The sequence below is a fragment of the Oncorhynchus nerka genome, linkage group LG18, assembly GCF_034236695.1.
Source record: "Oncorhynchus nerka isolate Pitt River linkage group LG18, Oner_Uvic_2.0, whole genome shotgun sequence".
Classification (NCBI taxonomy): Eukaryota; Metazoa; Chordata; class Actinopteri; order Salmoniformes; family Salmonidae; genus Oncorhynchus; species Oncorhynchus nerka.
This window is the reverse complement of record NC_088413.1, coordinates 84,026,803-84,044,798: the sequence shown is the minus strand read 5'-3', so window position 1 is coordinate 84,044,798 and position 17,996 is coordinate 84,026,803. Positions and strand designations below refer to the sequence as shown.

Sequence of the window (17,996 nt, the reverse complement as noted above, 5' to 3'; positions counted from 1 at the left end):
AGCTCTCCCGCTATCTCTCTCAGAATGACCTTCTTGATCCAAATCAGTCAGGTTTCAAGACTAGTCATTCAACTGAGACTGCTCTTCTCTGTATCACGGAGGCCCTCCGCACTGCTAAAGCTAACTCTCTCTCCTCTGCTCTCATCCTTCTAGACCTATCGGCTGCCTTCGATACTGTGAACCATCAGATCCTCCTCTCCACCCTCTCCGAGTTGGGCATCTCCGGCGCGGCCCACGCTTGGATTGCGTCCTACCTGACAGGTCGCTCCTACCAGGTGGCGTGGCGAGAATCTGTCTCCTCACCACGCGCTCTCACCACTGGTGTCCCCCAGGGCTCTGTTCTAGGCCCTCTCCTATTCTCGCTATACACCAAGTCACTTGGCTCTGTCATAACCTCACATGGTCTCTCCTATCATTGCTATGCAGACGACACACAATTAATCTTCTCCTTTCCCCCTCTGATGACCAGGTGGCGAATCGCATCTCTGCATGTCTGGCAGACATATCAGTGTGGATGACGGATCACCACCTCAAGCTGAACCTCGGCAAGACGGAGCTGCTCTTCCTCCCGGGGAAGGACTGCCCGTTCCATGATCTCGCCATCACGGTTGACAACTCCATTGTGTCCTCCTCCCAGAGCGCTAAGAACCTTGGCGTGATCCTGGACAACACCCTGTCGTTCTCAACTAACATCAAGACGGTGGCCCGTTCCTGTAGGTTCATGCTCTACAACATCCGCAGAGTACGACCCTGCCTCACACAGGAAGCGGCGCAGGTCCTAATCCAGGCACTTGTCATCTCCCGTCTGGATTACTGCAACTCGCTGTTGGCTGGGCTCCCTGCCTGTGCCATTAAACCCTACAACTCATCCAGAACGCCGCAGCCCGTCTGGTGTTCAACCTTCCCAAGTTCTCTCACGTCACCCCGCTCCTCCGCTCTCTCCACTGGCTTCCAGTTGAAGCTCGCATCCGCTACAAGACCATGGTGCTTGCCTACGGAGCTGTGAGGGGAACGGCACCTCAGTACCTCCAGGCTCTGATCAGGCCCTACACCCAAACAAGGGCACTGCGTTCATCCACCTCTGGCCTGCTCGCCTCCCTACCACTGAGGAAGTACAGTTCCCGCGCAGCCCAGTCAAAACTGTTCGCTGCTCTGGCCCCCCAATGGTGGAACAAACTCCCTCACGACGCCAGGACAGCGGAGTCAATCACCACCTTCCGGAGACACCTGAAACCCCACCTCTTTCAGGAATACCTAGGATAGGATAAAGTAATCCTTCTCACCCCCCCCTTAAAAGATTTAGATGCACTATTGTAAAGTGGCTGTTCCACTGGATGTCTTAAGGTGAACGCACCAATTTGTAAGTCGCTCTGGATAAGAGCGTCTGCTAAATGACTTAAATGTAAATGTAAATGAAGTTGAGTATCTGGAGCATCAGCAGCTATGACTTCGATTACAGGCTCAAAATGGCCAGAAACAAATCACTTTCTTCTGAAACTCGTCAGTCTATTCTTGTTCTGAGAAATGATGGCTATTCCATGTGAGAAATTGCCAAGAAACTGAAGATCTCGTACAACGCTGTGTACTACTCCCTTCACCGAACAGCGCAAACTGTCTCTAACCAGAAAAGAAAGAGTGGGAGGCCCCGGTGCACAACTGAGCAAGAGGACAAGTAGTGTGTCTAGTTTGAGAAACAGACGCCTCAACTGGCAGCTTCATTAAATAGTACCCGCAAAACCGCAGTCTCAACGTCAACAGTGAAGAGGCGACTCAGGAATGCTGGCCTTCTAGGCAGAGTTCCTCTGTCCAGTGTCTGTTCTTTTGCCCATCTTTTCTTTTTATTGGCCCATCTGAGATGTGGCTTTTTCTTTGCAACTCTGCCTAGAAGGCCAGCATCCCGAAATCACCTCTTCACATATGGTATCATGTAGAAAATCAAAGAGTTAAATCATAATATTTTTTTGAATCTTCAAAGAAGCCACCCATTCTCTCAACCAGCTTCACCTGGAATGCTTTTCCAACAGTCTTAAAGGAGTTCCCACATATGCTGGGGATTCAAGACGCGTTTCCACTGATCCAAAATCCAATGGCGGCGAGCTTTACACAATCCAGTCGACGCTTGGAAATGCACATGGTGATCTTAGTCTTGTTTGTGGCTGCCAACCCATTTCATGAAGCTCCAGACGAACAGTTCTTGTGCTGATGTTGCTTCCAGAGGCAGCTTGGAACTCAGTAGTGAGATCTCTGCAGTTCATCCAGAGTGATCATGGGCCTCTTGGCTGCATCTCTGATCAGTCTTCTCCTTGTATGAGCTGAAAGTTTAGAGGGACGGCCAGGTCTTGGTAGATTTGCAGTGGTCTGATACTCCTTCCATTTCAATATTATCGCTTGCACAGTGCTCCTTGGGATGTTTAAAGCTTGGGAAATCTTTTTGTATCCAAATCCGGCTTTAAACTTCTTCACAACAGTATCTCGGACCTGCCTGGTGTGTTCCTTGTTCTTCATGATGCTCTCTGCGCTTTTAACAGACCTCTGAGACTATCACAGTGCAGGTGCATTTATACGGAGACTTGATTACACACAGGTGGATTGTATTTATCATCATTAGTCATTTAGGTCAACATTGGATCCTTCAGAGATCCTCACTGAACTTCTGGAGAGAGTTTGCTGCACTGAAAGTAAAGGGGCTGAATAATTTTGCACGCCCAATTTTTCAGTTTTTGATTGGTTAAAAAAGTTTGAAATATCCAATAAATGTCGTTCCACTTCATGATTGTGTCCCACTTGTTGTTGATTCTTCACAAAAAAATACAGTTTTATATCTTTATGTTTGAAGCCTGAAATGTGGCAAAAGTTCGCAAAGTTCAAGGGGGCCGAATACTTTCGCAAGGCACTGTATATATACCTATATACCACGGCTAATATATATATACCAATATACCACGGCTAATATATGTACCAATATACCACGGCTAATATATGTACCAATATACCACGGCTAATATATGTACCAATATACCACGGCTAATATATGTACCAATATACCACGGCTAATATATGTACCAATATACCACGGCTAATATATGTACCAATATACCACGGCTAATATATGTACCAATATACCACGGCTAATATATATACCAATATACCACGGCTAATATATGTACCAATATACCACGGCTAATATATGTACCAATATACCATGGCTAATATATATACCCGTACCCGTACAAATCAGCTGGGCTTGACAATCTGGACCCTCTATTTCTGAAACTATCTGCCGCCATTGTCGCAACCCCTATTACCAGCCTGTTCAACCTCTCTTTCATATCGTCTGAGATCCCCAAGGATTGGAAAGCTGCCGCAGTCATCCCCCTCTTCAAAGGGGGAGACACCCTGGACCCAAACTGCTATAGACCTATATCCATCCTGCCCTGCCTATCTAAGGTCTTCGAAAGCCAAGTCAACAAACAGGTCACTGACCATCTCGAATCCCACCGTACCTTCTCCGCTGTGCAATCTGGTTTCCGAGCCGGTCACGGGTGCACCTCAGCCACGCTCAAGGTACTAAACGATATCATAACCGCTATCGATAAAAGACAGTACTGTGCAGCCGTCTTCATCGACCTCGCCAAGGCTTTCGACTCTGTCAATCACCATATTCTTATCGGCAGACTCAATAGCCTCGGTTTCTCGGATGACTGCCTTGCCTGGTTCACCAATTACTTTGCAGACAGAGTTCAGTGTGTCAAATCGGAGGGCATGCTGTCCGGTCCTCTGGCAGTCTCTATGGGGGTGCCACAGGGTTCAATTCTCGGGCCGACTCTTTTCTCTGTATATATCAATGATGTTGCTCTTGCTGCGGGCGATTCCCTGATCCACCTACGCAGACGACACCATTCTATATACTTTCGGCCCGTCATTGGACACTGTGCTATCTAACCTCCAAACGAGCTTCAATGCCATACAGCACTCCTTCCGTGGCCTCCAACTGCTCTTAAACGCGAGTAAAACCAAATGCATGCTTTTCAACCGATCGCTGCCTGCACCCGCATGCCCGACTAGCATCACCACCCTGGATGGTTCCGACCTTGAATATGTGGACATCTATAAGTACCTAGGTGTCTGGCTAGACTGCAAACTCTCCTTCCAGACTCACATCAAACATCTCCAATCGAAAATCAAATCAAGAGTCGGCTTTCTATTCCGCAACAAAGCCTCCTTCACTCACGCCGCCAAGCTTACCCTAGTAAAACTGACTATCCTACCGATCCTCGATTTCGGCGATGTCATCTACAAAATGGCTTCCAACACTCTACTCAGCAAACTGGATGCAGTCTATCATAGTGCCATCCGTTTTGTCACCAAAGTACCTTATACCACCCACCACTGCGACTTGTATGCTCTAGTCGGCTGGCCCTCGCTACATATTCGTCGCCAGACCCACTGGCTCCAGGTCATCTACAAGTCCATGCTAGGTAAAGCTCCGCCTTATCTCAGTTCACTGGTCACGATGGCAACACCCATCCGTAGCACACGCTCCAGCAGGTGTATCTCACTGATCATCCCTAAAGCCAACACCTCATTTGGCCGCCTTTCGTTCCAGTACTCTGCTGCCTGTGACTGGAATGAACTGCAAAAATCGCTGAAGTTGGAGACTTTTATCTCCCTCACCAACTTCAAACATCAGCTATCCGAGCAGCTAACCGATCGCTGCAGCTGTACATAGTCTATCGGTAAATAGCCCACCCATTTTCACCTACCTCATCCCCATACTGTTTTTATACTGTTTTTTTATTTTATTTATTTATTTACTTTTCTGCTCTTTTGCACACCAATATCTCTACCTGTACATGACCATCTGATCATTTATCACCCCAGTGTTAATCTGCAAAATTGTATTATTCGCCTAACTCCTCATGCCTTTTGCACACATTGTATATAGACTGCCCATTTTTTTTCTACTGTGTTATTGACTTGTTAATTGTTTACTCCATGTGTAACTCTGTGTTGTCTGTTCACACTGCTATGCTTTATCTTGGCCAGGTCGCAGTTGCAAATGAGAACTTGTTCTCAACTAGCCTACCTGGTTAAATAAAGGTGAAATAAAAAAATAAAAAAATATATATATATACCAATATACCACGGCTAATATATATATACCAATATACCACGGCTAATATATATACCAATATACCACGGCTAATATATATATACCAATATACCACGGCTAATATATATACCAATATACAACGGCTAATATATGTAACAATATACCACGGCTAATATATATATACCAATATACCACGGCTAATATATATATACCAATATACCACGGCTAATATATGTACCAATATACCACGGCTAATATATATACCAATATACAACGGCTAATATATGTACCAATATACCACGGCTAATATATATACCAATATACCACGGCTAATATATATACCAATATACAACGGCTAATACATGTACCAATATACCACGGCTAATATATATACCAATATACCACGGCTAATATATATATACCAATATACCACGGCTAATATATATACCAATATATCACGGCTAATATATATACCAATATACAACGGCTAATATATGTACCAATATACCATGGCTAATATATATACCAATATACCACGGCTAATATATATATACCAATATACCACGGCTAATATATATACCAATATACCACGGCTAATATATATACCAATATACCACGGCTAATATATATATACCAATATACCACGGCTAATATATATACCAATATACAACGGCTAATATATGTACCAATATACCACGGCTAATATATATATACCAATATACCACGGCTAATATATATATACCAATATACCACGGCTAAGGGCTGTTCATTGGCACGACACAACGGCTAACGGGTGGGGGAGGACAGAGTTAGGGAAACCCTGGCTTAGAGGATACAAATGATCAAGATGGGGGGCGGGCTGTATATTCCAGCTCACCGTTCTTGAAGACCTTCCCTATCCCATTCTTCTGGACCCTGCTGCCCCGGTCTCCCTCCATGTAGGGGAAAACTCGGCCCTGGTGCGTCCAGAAGTAGTCCTTAGAACCAAAGAAGAAGACTGGGAACTCTCCGATCTCGTGGCGAAGGTGCTGGATGTTGGTGGGGATGTTCCGAGGGTGATGGATCTCTGCAGGCCACCACCTGGACAGGGTTAGGGTTAGTTAGGCCAAGGGAGAGAGTAGGCAGTGCTCTACACAAACATACTGCTGACTGACCCGTAGTCTCTGCTAGGTAAAGCTCCGCCATATCTCAGCTCACTGGTCACCATAGCAGCACCTACCCATAGCACGCGCTCCAGCAGGTATATCTGACTGGTCACCCCCAAAGCCAATTCTTCCTTTGGCCGCCTCTCCTTCCAGTTCTCTGCTGCCAATGACTGGAACGAACTACAAAAATCTCTGAAACTGGAAACTCTTATCTCCCTCACTAACTTTAAGCACCAACTGTCAAAGCAGCTCACAGATCACTGCACCTGTACATAGCCCATCTGTAAACAACCCATCTATCTACCTCATCCCCATACTGTATTTATTTATTTATTTATTTATCTTGCTCCTTTGCACCCCAGTATCTCTACTTGCACATTCATCTTCTGCACATCTACCATTCCAGTGTTTAATTGCTATATTGTAATTACTTTGCCACCATGGCCTATTTATTGCCTTTACCTCTCTTATCCTACCTCATTTGCACATGCTGTATATAGATTGTTCTACTGTATTATTGATTGTATGTTTGTTTACTCCATGTGTAACTCTGTGTTGTTGTTTGTGTCGAACTGCTGTGTTTTATCTTGGCCAGGTCGCAGTTGTAAATGAGAACTTGTTCTCAACTAGCCTACCTGGTTAAATGAAGGTGAAATAAAAAATACAATTTAAAAAAGTTGGCCAGGTCTCTGCACTGACCTGTAGTTGCCCAGTTTGACCCAGATGATGTCTCTGTATTTGGGTTTCTTTCCGGCCCGGCAGTCGTTACAGAACCAGCTGCCATCCGGCATGGCGATGTTCAGACAGTCTGGATGGAACGCTGCTGGACACGACTCACAGCACAGGAGCTGACCACCTACACACACACAGACTTAGAACACACGTCTCTCCTGCTTGGACTACAGACTAACTACTGTTCAGAACACAGACTTAGAACACAAGGCAACACCTGCTTGGACTACAGACTAACTACTGTTCAGAACACAATTGTGTAGCTGACGTGTGAGTGGTGGTTTCTGCTCTGACATGCACTGTCAACTGTGGGACATTACATAGACAGGTGTGTCTTTCCAAATCATGTCCGATCAATAGAATTTACCACAGGTGGACTCCAATACAATTGTTAAAACATCTAAAGGATGATCAATAGAAATAGGATGCACCTGAGCTCTATTTAGTCTGTTAGCAAAGGGTCTGAATACTTATGTAAATAAGGAATCTGTTTTTTATGCTTTATCATTATGGGGTATTGTGATGTCATTATGGGGTATTGTGATGTCATTATGGGGTATTGTTTGTAGATTGATGGGGGGGGTCAAGGGGTCTGAATGCACTTTATATGCTACTGCGCGACAACAACAAAAAGATCTGTCAACCAACAGCCTATTGACCAAACAACGGACAAGTTGACTAGTTGTGCATCTGTGTAGTTAGAGTGTTTATAGTTGATAGTGTAGTCGGTGGTGTAGTTGTGTATCAGTGTAGTCGGTGGTGTAGTTGTGTATCTGTGTAGTTGTGTATCTGTGTAGTCGGTGGTGTAGTTGTGTATCTGTGTAGTTGGTGGTGTAGTTGTGTATCTGTGTAGGTGTGTATCTGTGTAGTCGGTGGTGTAGTTGTGTATCTGTGTAGTTGGTGGTGTAGTTGTGTATCTGTGTAGTTGTGTATCTGTGTAGTTGTGTATCTGTGTAGTCGGTGGTGTAGTTGTGTATCTGTGTAGTCGGTGGTGTAGTTGTGTATCTGTGTAGTTGTGTATCTGTGTAGTTGTGCATCTGTGTAGTCGGTGGTGTAGTTGTGCATCTGTGTAGTTGTGCATCTGTGTAGTTGTGTATCTGTGTAGTTGTGTATCTGTGTAGTTGGTGGTGTAGTTGTGTATCTGTGTAGTTGGTGGTGTAGTTGTGCATCTGTGTAGTTGTGTATCTGTGTAGTTGGTGGTGTAGTTGGTGGTGTAGTTGTGTATCTGTGTAGTTGGTGGTGTAGTTGTGCATCTGTGTAGTTGTGCATCTGTGTAGTTGTGCATCTGTGTAGTTGGTGGTGTAGTTGGTGGTGCAGTTGTGTATCTGTGTAGTTGTGCATCTGTGTAGTTGTGCATCAGTGTAGTTGTGTATCAGTGTAGTCGGTGGTGTAGTTGTGTATCAGTGTAGTTGGTGGTGTAGTTGTGTATCTGTGTAGTTGGTGGTGTAGTTGTGTATCTGTGTAGTTGTGCATCTGTGTAGTTGGTGGTGCAGTTGTGTATCAGTGTAGTTGTGTATCAGTGTAGTTGTGTATCAGTGTAGTTGTGTATCAGTGTAGTTGTGTATCAGTGTAGTCGGTGGTGTAGTTGTGTATCAGTGTAGTTGGTGGTGTAGTTGTGTATCTGTGTAGTTGTGCATCTGTGTAGTTGTGTATCAGTGTAGTCGGTGGTGTAGTTGTGCATCAGTGTAGTCGGTGGTGTAGTTGTGCATCTGTGTAGTCGTGTATCTGTGTAGTCGGTGGTGTAGTTGTGCATCAGTGTAGTCGGTGGTGTAGTTGTGCATCAGTGTAGTCGGTGGTGTAGTTGTGCATCAGTGTAGTCGGTGGTGTAGTTGTGCATCAGTGTAGTCGGTGGTGTAGTTGTGCATCTGTGTAGTCGGTGGTGTAGTTGTGCATCTGTGTAGTCGGTGGTGTAGTTGTGCATCTGTGTAGTCGGTGGTGTAGTTGTGCATCTGTGTAGTCGGTGGTGTAGTTGTGCATCTGTGTAGTCGGTGGTGTAGTTGTGTATATGTGTAGTCGGTGGTGTATCTGTGTAGTTGGTGGTGTAGTTGGTGGTGTAGTTGTGTATCTGTTGTCGGTGGTGTAGTTGGTGGTGTAGTTGGTGGTGTATCTGTGTAGTCGGTGGTGTAGTTGGTGGTGTAGTTGGTGGTGTATCTGTGTAGTCGGTGGTGTATCTGTGTAGTCGGTGGTGTATCTGTGTAGTCGGTGGTGTATCTGTGTAGTCGGTGGTGTATCTGTGTAGTCGGTGGTGTATCTGTGTAGTCGGTGGTGTATCTGTGTAGTCGGTGGTGTATCTGTGTAGTCGGTGGTGTATCTGTGTAGTCGGTGGTGTATCTGTGTAGTCGGTGGTGTATCTGTGTAGTCGGTGGTGTAGTTGTGCATCTGTGTAGTTGGTGGTGTAGTTGGTGGTGCATCTGTGTAGTTGGTGGTGTAGTTGTGCATCTGTGTAGTTGGTGGTGTAGTTGTGCATCTGTGTAGTTGGTGGTGTAGTTGTGCATCTGTGTAGTTGGTGGTGTAGTGGTGTATCTGTGTAGTTGGTGGTGTATCTGTGTAGTTGGTGGTGTATCTGTGTAGTTGGTGGTGTAGTTGTGCATCTGTACCTTTGGAGCAGACGAAGCACCAGCTGACGTTGACATGTGAGTGGTGGCTGTAGCCCTTCTTGGGTGAGAAATGGTTGGTGCAGATGATGGTGGTGGGGGTCAACATCTCACTGCCAGCCGCAACACACACCTCTCCTGTATGGTACGCCACCGGGCAGCGCAGGCAACGCATCAGCTTACCTACAATACACCACGATATTAACACACCTGACACCAGCTTACCTACAATACACCACGATATTAACACACCTGACATCAGCTTACCTACAATACACCACGATATTAACACACCTGACATCAGCTTACCTACAATGCACCACGATATTAACACACCTGACACCAGCTTACCTACAATACACCACGATATTAACACACCTGACATCAGCTTACCTACAATACACCACGATATTAACACACCTGACATCAGCTTACCTACAATACACCACGATATTAACACACCTGACATCAGCTTACCTACAATACACCACGATATTAACACACCTGACATCAGCTTACCTACAATACACCATTATATTAACACACCTGACCTCATAGACAGTCAGATCTCTAGGGCTGTCCCCCCTCCCTCCCAAAATAAATGTTGGTCGACCGAGAGTTCTGTGTCTAAAGCCGATTTCCCCCCCCCAGACCAATCAATTTCAATTGTTCCACCCTGTGATTTTGAATAAAATAAACTATTTGCACTGAGCATGTCGGACGCACACTGTTTGATTGAATAATTAAGACCCAAATGACTCCAGATGGCCATGCTGTGTAGAAAAGAGAAAGAGCCCGATGGCCATGCTGTGTAGAAAAGAGAAAGAGCCCGATGGCCATGCTGTGTAGAAAAGAGAAAGAGCCCGATGGCCATGCTGTGTAGAAAAGAAAGAGCCCGATGGCCATGCTGTGTAGAAAAGAGAAAGAGCCCGATGGCCATGCTGTGTAGAAAAGAGAAAGAGCCCGATGGCCATGCTGTGTAGAAAAGAGAAAGAGCCCGATGGCCATGCTGTGTAGAAAAGAGAAAGAGCCCGATGGCCATGCTGTGTAGAAAAGAGAGAGAGCCCGATGGCCATGCTGTGTAGAAAAGAGAAAGAGCCCGATGGCCATGCTGTGTAGAAAAGAGAAAGAGCGCAGGTGCCTGTGTGATTGGTGCCCATAGTCTCTCTCCTCCCTTCTGCAGAGGAAAGAGCGCAGGTGCCTGTGTGATTGGTGCCCATAGTCTCTCTCCTCCCTTCTGCAGAGGAAAGAGCGCAGGTGCCTGTGTGATTGGTGCCCATAGTCTCTCTCCTCCCTTCTGCAGAGGAAAGAGCGCAGGTGCCTGTGTGATTGGTGCCCATAGTCGCTCTCCTCCCTTCTGCAGAGGAAAGAGCGCAGGTGCCTGTGTGATTGGTGCCCATAGTCTCTCTCCTCCCTTCTGCAGAGGAAAGACGGCAGGTGTTTATCAGGTGTCCAGTTGCTGAAGCTGCAACAATTTCAGCCATGTTGTTTTTTACTTGTTTCACTGACTGAAAAGTTATTTTTCAGAAATCCCTCATTTGTTTAGGAAAAACATTCCCTCAATGTAAAACATGTAAGCGTTGCATATGACCAATAAAGACTGACCTATAGCCTATCACCGCATCAATAAAAATGGTTATAAACTCTGAACACCGTAACAAAAAAATGGATGAAGAGGAAGTGAAAATCTAACTGGAAACAGGCAAATATTGTGGTGTATTGTAGGTCTCCAGCTCCATGGTGGTTCTACAAGGCTGCTATAAGGAGGGTAAAGGAGCAGGCCTCCAGCTCCATGGTGGTTCTACAAGGCTGCTATAAGGAGGGTAAAGGAGCAGGCCTCCAGCTCCATGGTGGTTCTACAAGGCTGCTATAAGGAGGGTAAAGGAGCAGGCCTCCAGCTCCATGGTGGTTCTACAAGGCTGCTATAAGGAGGGTAAAGGAGCAGGCCTCCAGCTCCATGGTGGTTCTACAAGGCTGCTATAAGGAGGGTAAAGGAGCAGGCCTCCAGCTCCATGGTGGTTCTACAAGGCTGCTATAAGGAGGGTAAAGGAGCAGGCCTCCAGCTCCATGGTGGTTCTACAAGGCTGCTATAAGGAGGGTGAAGGAGCAGGCCTCCAGCTCCATGGTGGTTCTACAAGGCTGCTATAAGGAGGGTAAAGGAGCAGGCCTCCAGCTCCATGGTGGTTCTACAAGGCTGCTATATACCAACATGCTTCAAGCAGACCACCATAATCCCTGTGCCCAGAACACAAAGGCAACACACACGCACTGGACTCTACCCACACACACACACGCACTGGACTCTACCCACACACACACACGCACTGGACTCTACCCACGCACTGGACTCTACCCACACACACGCACTGGACTCTACCCACACACACACGCACTGGTCTCTACCCACACACACAAGCACTGGACTCTACCCACACACACACTGGACTCTACCCACACACACACTGGACTCTACCCACACACACACTGGACTCTACCCACACACACTGGACTCTACCCACACACACACACACGCTCACTGGACTCTACCCACACACACACACACACTCACTGGACTCTACCCACACACACACTGGACTCTACCCACACACACACTGGACTCTACCCACACACACACTGGACTCTACCCACACACACACACACGCTCACTGGACTCTACCCACACACACACACACGCTCACTGGACTCTACCCACACACACACATGCACTGGACTCTACACACACTCACTGGTCTCTACCCACACACTGGTCTCTACCCACACACTGGTCTCTACCCACACACTGGACTCTACCCACACACTGGACTCTACCCACACACTGGACTCTACCCACACACTGGACTCTACCCACACACTGGACTCTACCCACACACTGGTCTCTACCCACACACTGGTCTCTACCCACACACTGGTCTCTACCCAACACACTGGTCTCTACCCAACACACTGGTCTCTACCCAACACACTGGTCTCTACCCAACACACTGGTCTCTACCCAACACACTGGTCTCTACCCAACACACTGGTCTCTACCCAACACACTGGTCTCTACCCACACACTGGTCTCTACCCACACACTGGACTCTACCCACACACTGGACTCTACCCACACACTGGACTCTACCCACACACTGGACTCTACCCACACACTGGACTCTACCCACACACTGGACTCTACCCACACACACACACACGCTCACTGGACTCTACCCACACACACACATGCACTGGACTCTACCCACACACACACATGCACTGGACTCTACACACACTCACTGGTCTCTACACACACACACTGGTCTCTACCCACACACTGGTCTCTACCCACACACTGGTCTCTACCCACACACTGGTCTCTACCCACACACTGGTCTCTACCCACACACTGGTCTCTACCCACACACTGGTCTCTACCCACACACTGGACTCTACCCACACACTGGACTCTACCCACACACTGGACTCTACCCACACACTGGTCTCTACCCACACACTGGTCTCTACCCAACACACTGGTCTCTACCCACACACTGGTCTCTACCCACACACTGGTCTCTACCCACACACTGGTCTCTACCCACACACTGGTCTCTACAACACTCATATGATGCTGCTGCCACTGTTTATTAACTATGCATAGTCACTATACACCTACCTCAATCACCTCTACTAACCGTATGCACATTGACTCGGTACTGATACTCCTATATAGACATATTATTTTGTTACTATTTTTCCTTTAGTTCATGTTACCTATTTTGTTTTTTAAACCTCTGCATTGTTGATTAAGGGCTCGTAAAGTAAGCATTTCACGATACCTTTTTTATTTGGCGCACGTGACAAATAAAATTTGATTTAGATTTATAAAGCCCGGCACATTAACAGTTAGGATATTGATTATAGACATAATTCAGTTGGAGTTTCCTCTCTCCTCACTTTTCTTAGAAAATAAGTCAAGGGCTGTTTCCTTAATACCTCCCTCTGCTGCTGCCTCCATTGTTCTCAACGCCATTATGCCAATCGCAACTTGGGTCTAGGAAAAGGCGCCAATTTAAAACCACACTGATGTGTTTCAGAACCACGGACAGCGACCACTATCCAACGCAGGAGAACGCGCATATTATAAAATCATTTTTATTAGTGTTGCACCATTGTTCTTACATAATATAACCATATATAACCACATGCAATTTCAGTAGCACATGTCTTAGTGATGGACTGGGCCATCCCAACGGCCTCCACAACGGATCCACTCAGACAGGAGCCAGTCAGACTGGTGTCCTATACACCATGGAAGAAAAAGAAAGTTCTATTTCCGACTGCTCGACTAAAGACATTTCGGTCGACCAACAGCCTACAGATCTCAGAGTTAAAACTAGCCATTGACTAAATCATCTCAGGGAAAGTGTTAGGGTTTAGGGACCCAGTCTGCTTCACCCCCGGTAGTCTAGGGTTAGGGTACTGACTCATCCCCGGTAGTCTAGGGTTAGGGTACTGACTCATCCCCGGTAGTCTAGGGTTAGGGTACTGACTCATCCCCGGTAGTCTAGGGTTAGGGTACTGACTCATCCCCGGTAGTCTAGGGTTAGGGTACTGACTCATCCCCGGTAGTCTAGGGTTAGGGTACTGACTCATCCCCGGTAGTCTAGGGTTAGGGTACTGACTCATCCCCGGTAGTCTAGGGTTAGTGTACTGACTCATCCCCGGTAGTCTAGGGTTAGGGTACTGGCTCTCATCCCCGGTAGTCTAGGGTTAGGGTACTGACTCTCACCCCCGGTAGTCTAGGGTTAGGGTACTGACTCTCACACCCGGTAGTCTAGGGTCTTCCGGGTTGGAGCGAGCGGTCGCATCCGAGCGCTTCGGTCTGCAGGTAGTATAACTTTTCATTACATTTCATTATAGTACAACGGTTTGATTTGTCTAATCTTAGCAATTTCTTCTTAGCTAGCTACATAGCCGTCTTTGTATCAAAGATAATTGCGTAATTATCGTATTTCGTCGTCCTAACGTAGTCTACACTGCTATCTGCCCAGCAGCTAGCCAGCTAGCCAGCTAGCAAACGTCCACCGTCTTCCGAATAGCAGCACTGTAAAAACTATTACACTCAACTGAACGACTTGATTAGTGTAGTGTAGTGTTAGCTAGCTAGCTACATAGTTGTCTTTGCTGTCTTCGTATCCAAGATAATTGTGTAGTTTAGAGTGTGTAGTCTTAGAGTGATTATCTTAATTTACCGAGGTTAGCTAGCCAGCTATTTGTCGTCCTTAACGTAGGAGACACTGCTAGCTAGCCAACAGCTAGCCAACGTCTACCGAATAGAACTTCCTCACTCAACAACCCGGTCGCATTCGCTCCACAGGTAGTATCACATTTTCATTTCATTTCATTACAGTACAACGGTTTGATTTGTTTGATCGTAGCTAGCTACATAGCTAGCTAAATAGCCGTCTTTGTATCAAAGATAATTGTGTAGTCTAGAGCGATTTTCTAGGTTAGCTAGCCAGCTATTGTCGTTCTTTTAACGCAACGTAACGTAATCAACACTGCTAGCTAGCCAGCTAGCCCCCGAATAGCACCACTGTAGAAACTATCACACTCAACGGAACGACTTGATTAGTGTAGTGCCAACAATGCAGCCACTGCCAGCTAGCCTACAAAGTCAACAACGCAGCCACTGCCAGCTAGCCTACTTCAGCAGTACTGTATCATTTTAATCATTTTAGTCAATAAGATTCTTGCTACGTAAGCTTAACTTTCTGAACATTCGAGACGTGTAGTCCACTTGTCATTCCAATCTCCTTTGCATTAGCGTAGCCTCTTCAGTAGCCTGTCAACTATGTGTCTGTCTATCCCTGTTCTCTCCTCTCTGCACAGACCATACAAACGCTCCACACCGCGTGGCCGCGGCCACCCTAATCTGGTGGTCACAGCGCGCACGACCCACGTGGAGTTCCAGGTCTCCGGTAGCCTCTGGAACTGCCGATCTGCGGCCAACAAGGCAGAGTTCATCTCAGCCTATGCCTCCCTCCAGTCCCTCGACTTCTTGGCATTGACGGAAACATGGATCACCACAGATAACACTGCTACTCCTACTGCTCTCTCTTCGTCCGCCCACGTGTTCTCGCACACCCCGAGAGCTTCTGGTCAGCGGGGTGGTGGCACCGGGATCCTCATCTCTCCCAAGTGGTCATTCTCTCTTTCTCCCCTTACCCATCTGTCTATCGCCTCCTTTGAATTCCATGCTGTCACAGTTACCAGCCCTTTCAAGCTTAACATCCTTATCATTTATCGCCCTCCAGGTTCCCTCGGAGAGTTCATCAATGAGCTTGTTGCCTTGATAAGCTCCTTTCCTGAGGACGGCTCACCTCTCACAGTTCTGGGCGACTTTAACCTCCCCACGTCTACCTTTGACTCATTCCTCTCTGCCTCCTTTCCACTCCTCTCCTCTTTTGACCTCACCCTCTCACCTTCCCCCTACTCACAAGGCAGGCAATACGCTCGACCTCATCTTTACTAGATGCTGTTCTTCCACTAACCTCATTGCAACTCCCCTCCAAGTCTCCGACCACTACCTTGTATCCTTTTCCCTCTCGCTCTCATCCAACACTTCCCACACTGCCCCTACTCGGATGGTATCGCGCCGTCCCAACCTTCGCTCTCTCTCCCCCGCTACTCTCTCCTCTTCCATCCTATCATCTCTTCCCTCTGCTCAAACCTTCTCCAACCTATCTCCTGATTCTGCCTCCTCAACCCTCCTCTCCTCCCTTTCTGCATCCTTTGACTCTCTATGTCCCCTATCCTCCAGGCCGGCTCGGTCCTCCCCTCCCGCTCCGTGGCTCGACGACTCATTGCGAGCTCAGAGAACAGGGCTCCGGGCAGCCGAGCGGAAATGGAGGAAAACTCGCCTCCCTGCGGACCTGGCATCCTTTCACTCCCTCCTCTCTACACTTTCCTCTTCTGTCTCTGCTGCTAAAGCCACTTTCTACCACTCTAAATTCCAAGCATCTGCCTCTAACCCTAGGAAGCTCTTTGCCACCTTCTCCTCCCTCCTGAATCCTCCTCCCCCTCCTCCCTCTCTGCAGATGACTTCGTCAACCATTTTGAAAAGAAGGTCGACGACATCCGATCCTCGTTTGCTAAGTCAAACGACACCGCTGGTTCTGCTCACACTGCCCTACCCTGTGCTCTGACCTCTTTCTCCCCTCTCTCTCCAGATGAAATCTCGCGTCTTGTGACGGCCGGCCGCCCAACAACCTGCCCGCTTGACCCTATCCCCTCCTCTCTTCTCCAGACCATTTCCGGAGACCTTCTCCCTTACCTCACCTCGCTCATCAACTCATCCCTGACCGCTGGCTACGTCCCTTCCGTCTTCAAGAGAGCGAGAGTTGCACCCCTTCTGAAAAAACCTACACACCAGTATCCCTTCTTTCTTTTCTCTCCAAAACTCTTGAACGTGCCGTCCTTGGCCAGCTCTCCCGCTATCTCTCTCAGAATGACCTTCTTGATCCAAATCAGTCAGGTTTCAAGACTAGTCATTCAACTGAGACTGCTCTTCTCTGTATCACGGAGGCGCTCCGCACTGCTAAAGCTAACTCTCTCTCCTCTGCTCTCATCCTTCTAGACCTATCGGCTGCCTTCGATACTGTGAACCATCAGATCCTCCTCTCCACCCTCTCCGAGTTGGGCATCTCCGGCGCGGCCCACGCTTGGATTGCGTCCTACCTGACAGGTCGCTCCTACCAGGTGGCGTGGCGAGAATCTGTCTCCTCACCACGCGCTCTCACCACTGGCGTCCCCCAGGGCTCTGTTCTAGGCCCTCCCCTATTCTCGCTATACACCAAGTCACTTGGCTCTGTCATAACCTCACATGGTCTCTCCTATCATTGCTATGCAGACGACACACAATTAATCTTCTCCTTTCCCCCTTCTGATGACCAGGTGGCGAATCGCATCTCTGCATGTCTGGCAGACATATCAGTGTGGATGACGGATCACCACCTCAAGCTGAACCTCGGCAAGACGGAGCTGCTCTTCCTCCCGGGGAAGGACTGCCCGTTCCATGATCTCGCCATCACGGTTGACAACTCCATTGTGTCCTCCTCCCAGAGCGCTAAGAACCTTGGCGTGATCCTGGACAACACCCTGTCGTTCTCAACTAACATCAAGACGGTGGCCCGTTCCTGTAGGTTCATGCTCTACAACATCCGCAGAGTACGACCCTGCCTCACACAGGAAGCGGCGCAGGTCCTAATCCAGGCACTTGTCATCTCCCGTCTGGATTACTGCAACTCGCTGTTGGCTGGGCTCCCTGCCTGTGCCATTAAACCCCTACAACTCATCCAGAACGCCGCAGCCCGTCTGGTGTTCAACCTTCCCAAGTTCTCTCACGTCACC

At 47.6% G+C, this 17,996-nt stretch overlaps 1 protein-coding gene across 5 annotated transcripts in view; it reads right to left on the bottom strand.

Annotated features, from left to right (window-relative positions):
* Window positions 1-17,996, bottom strand: part of nsd2 (nuclear receptor binding SET domain protein 2) — a 69,009-nt gene that overhangs the window by 30,241 nt on the left and 20,772 nt on the right. For all 5 annotated transcript variants that reach the window (XM_065004458.1, XM_065004454.1, XM_065004455.1 and 2 more), the window contains 3 exons: window positions 9,588-9,767; window positions 6,958-7,114; window positions 5,991-6,193 (listed from right to left, as the gene is read on the bottom strand). In XM_065004458.1, coding sequence (XP_064860530.1) covers window positions 5,991-6,193; window positions 6,958-7,114; window positions 9,588-9,767 — 540 coding nt within the window. The remainder of the gene's footprint in view (window positions 1-5,990; window positions 6,194-6,957; window positions 7,115-9,587; window positions 9,768-17,996) is intronic.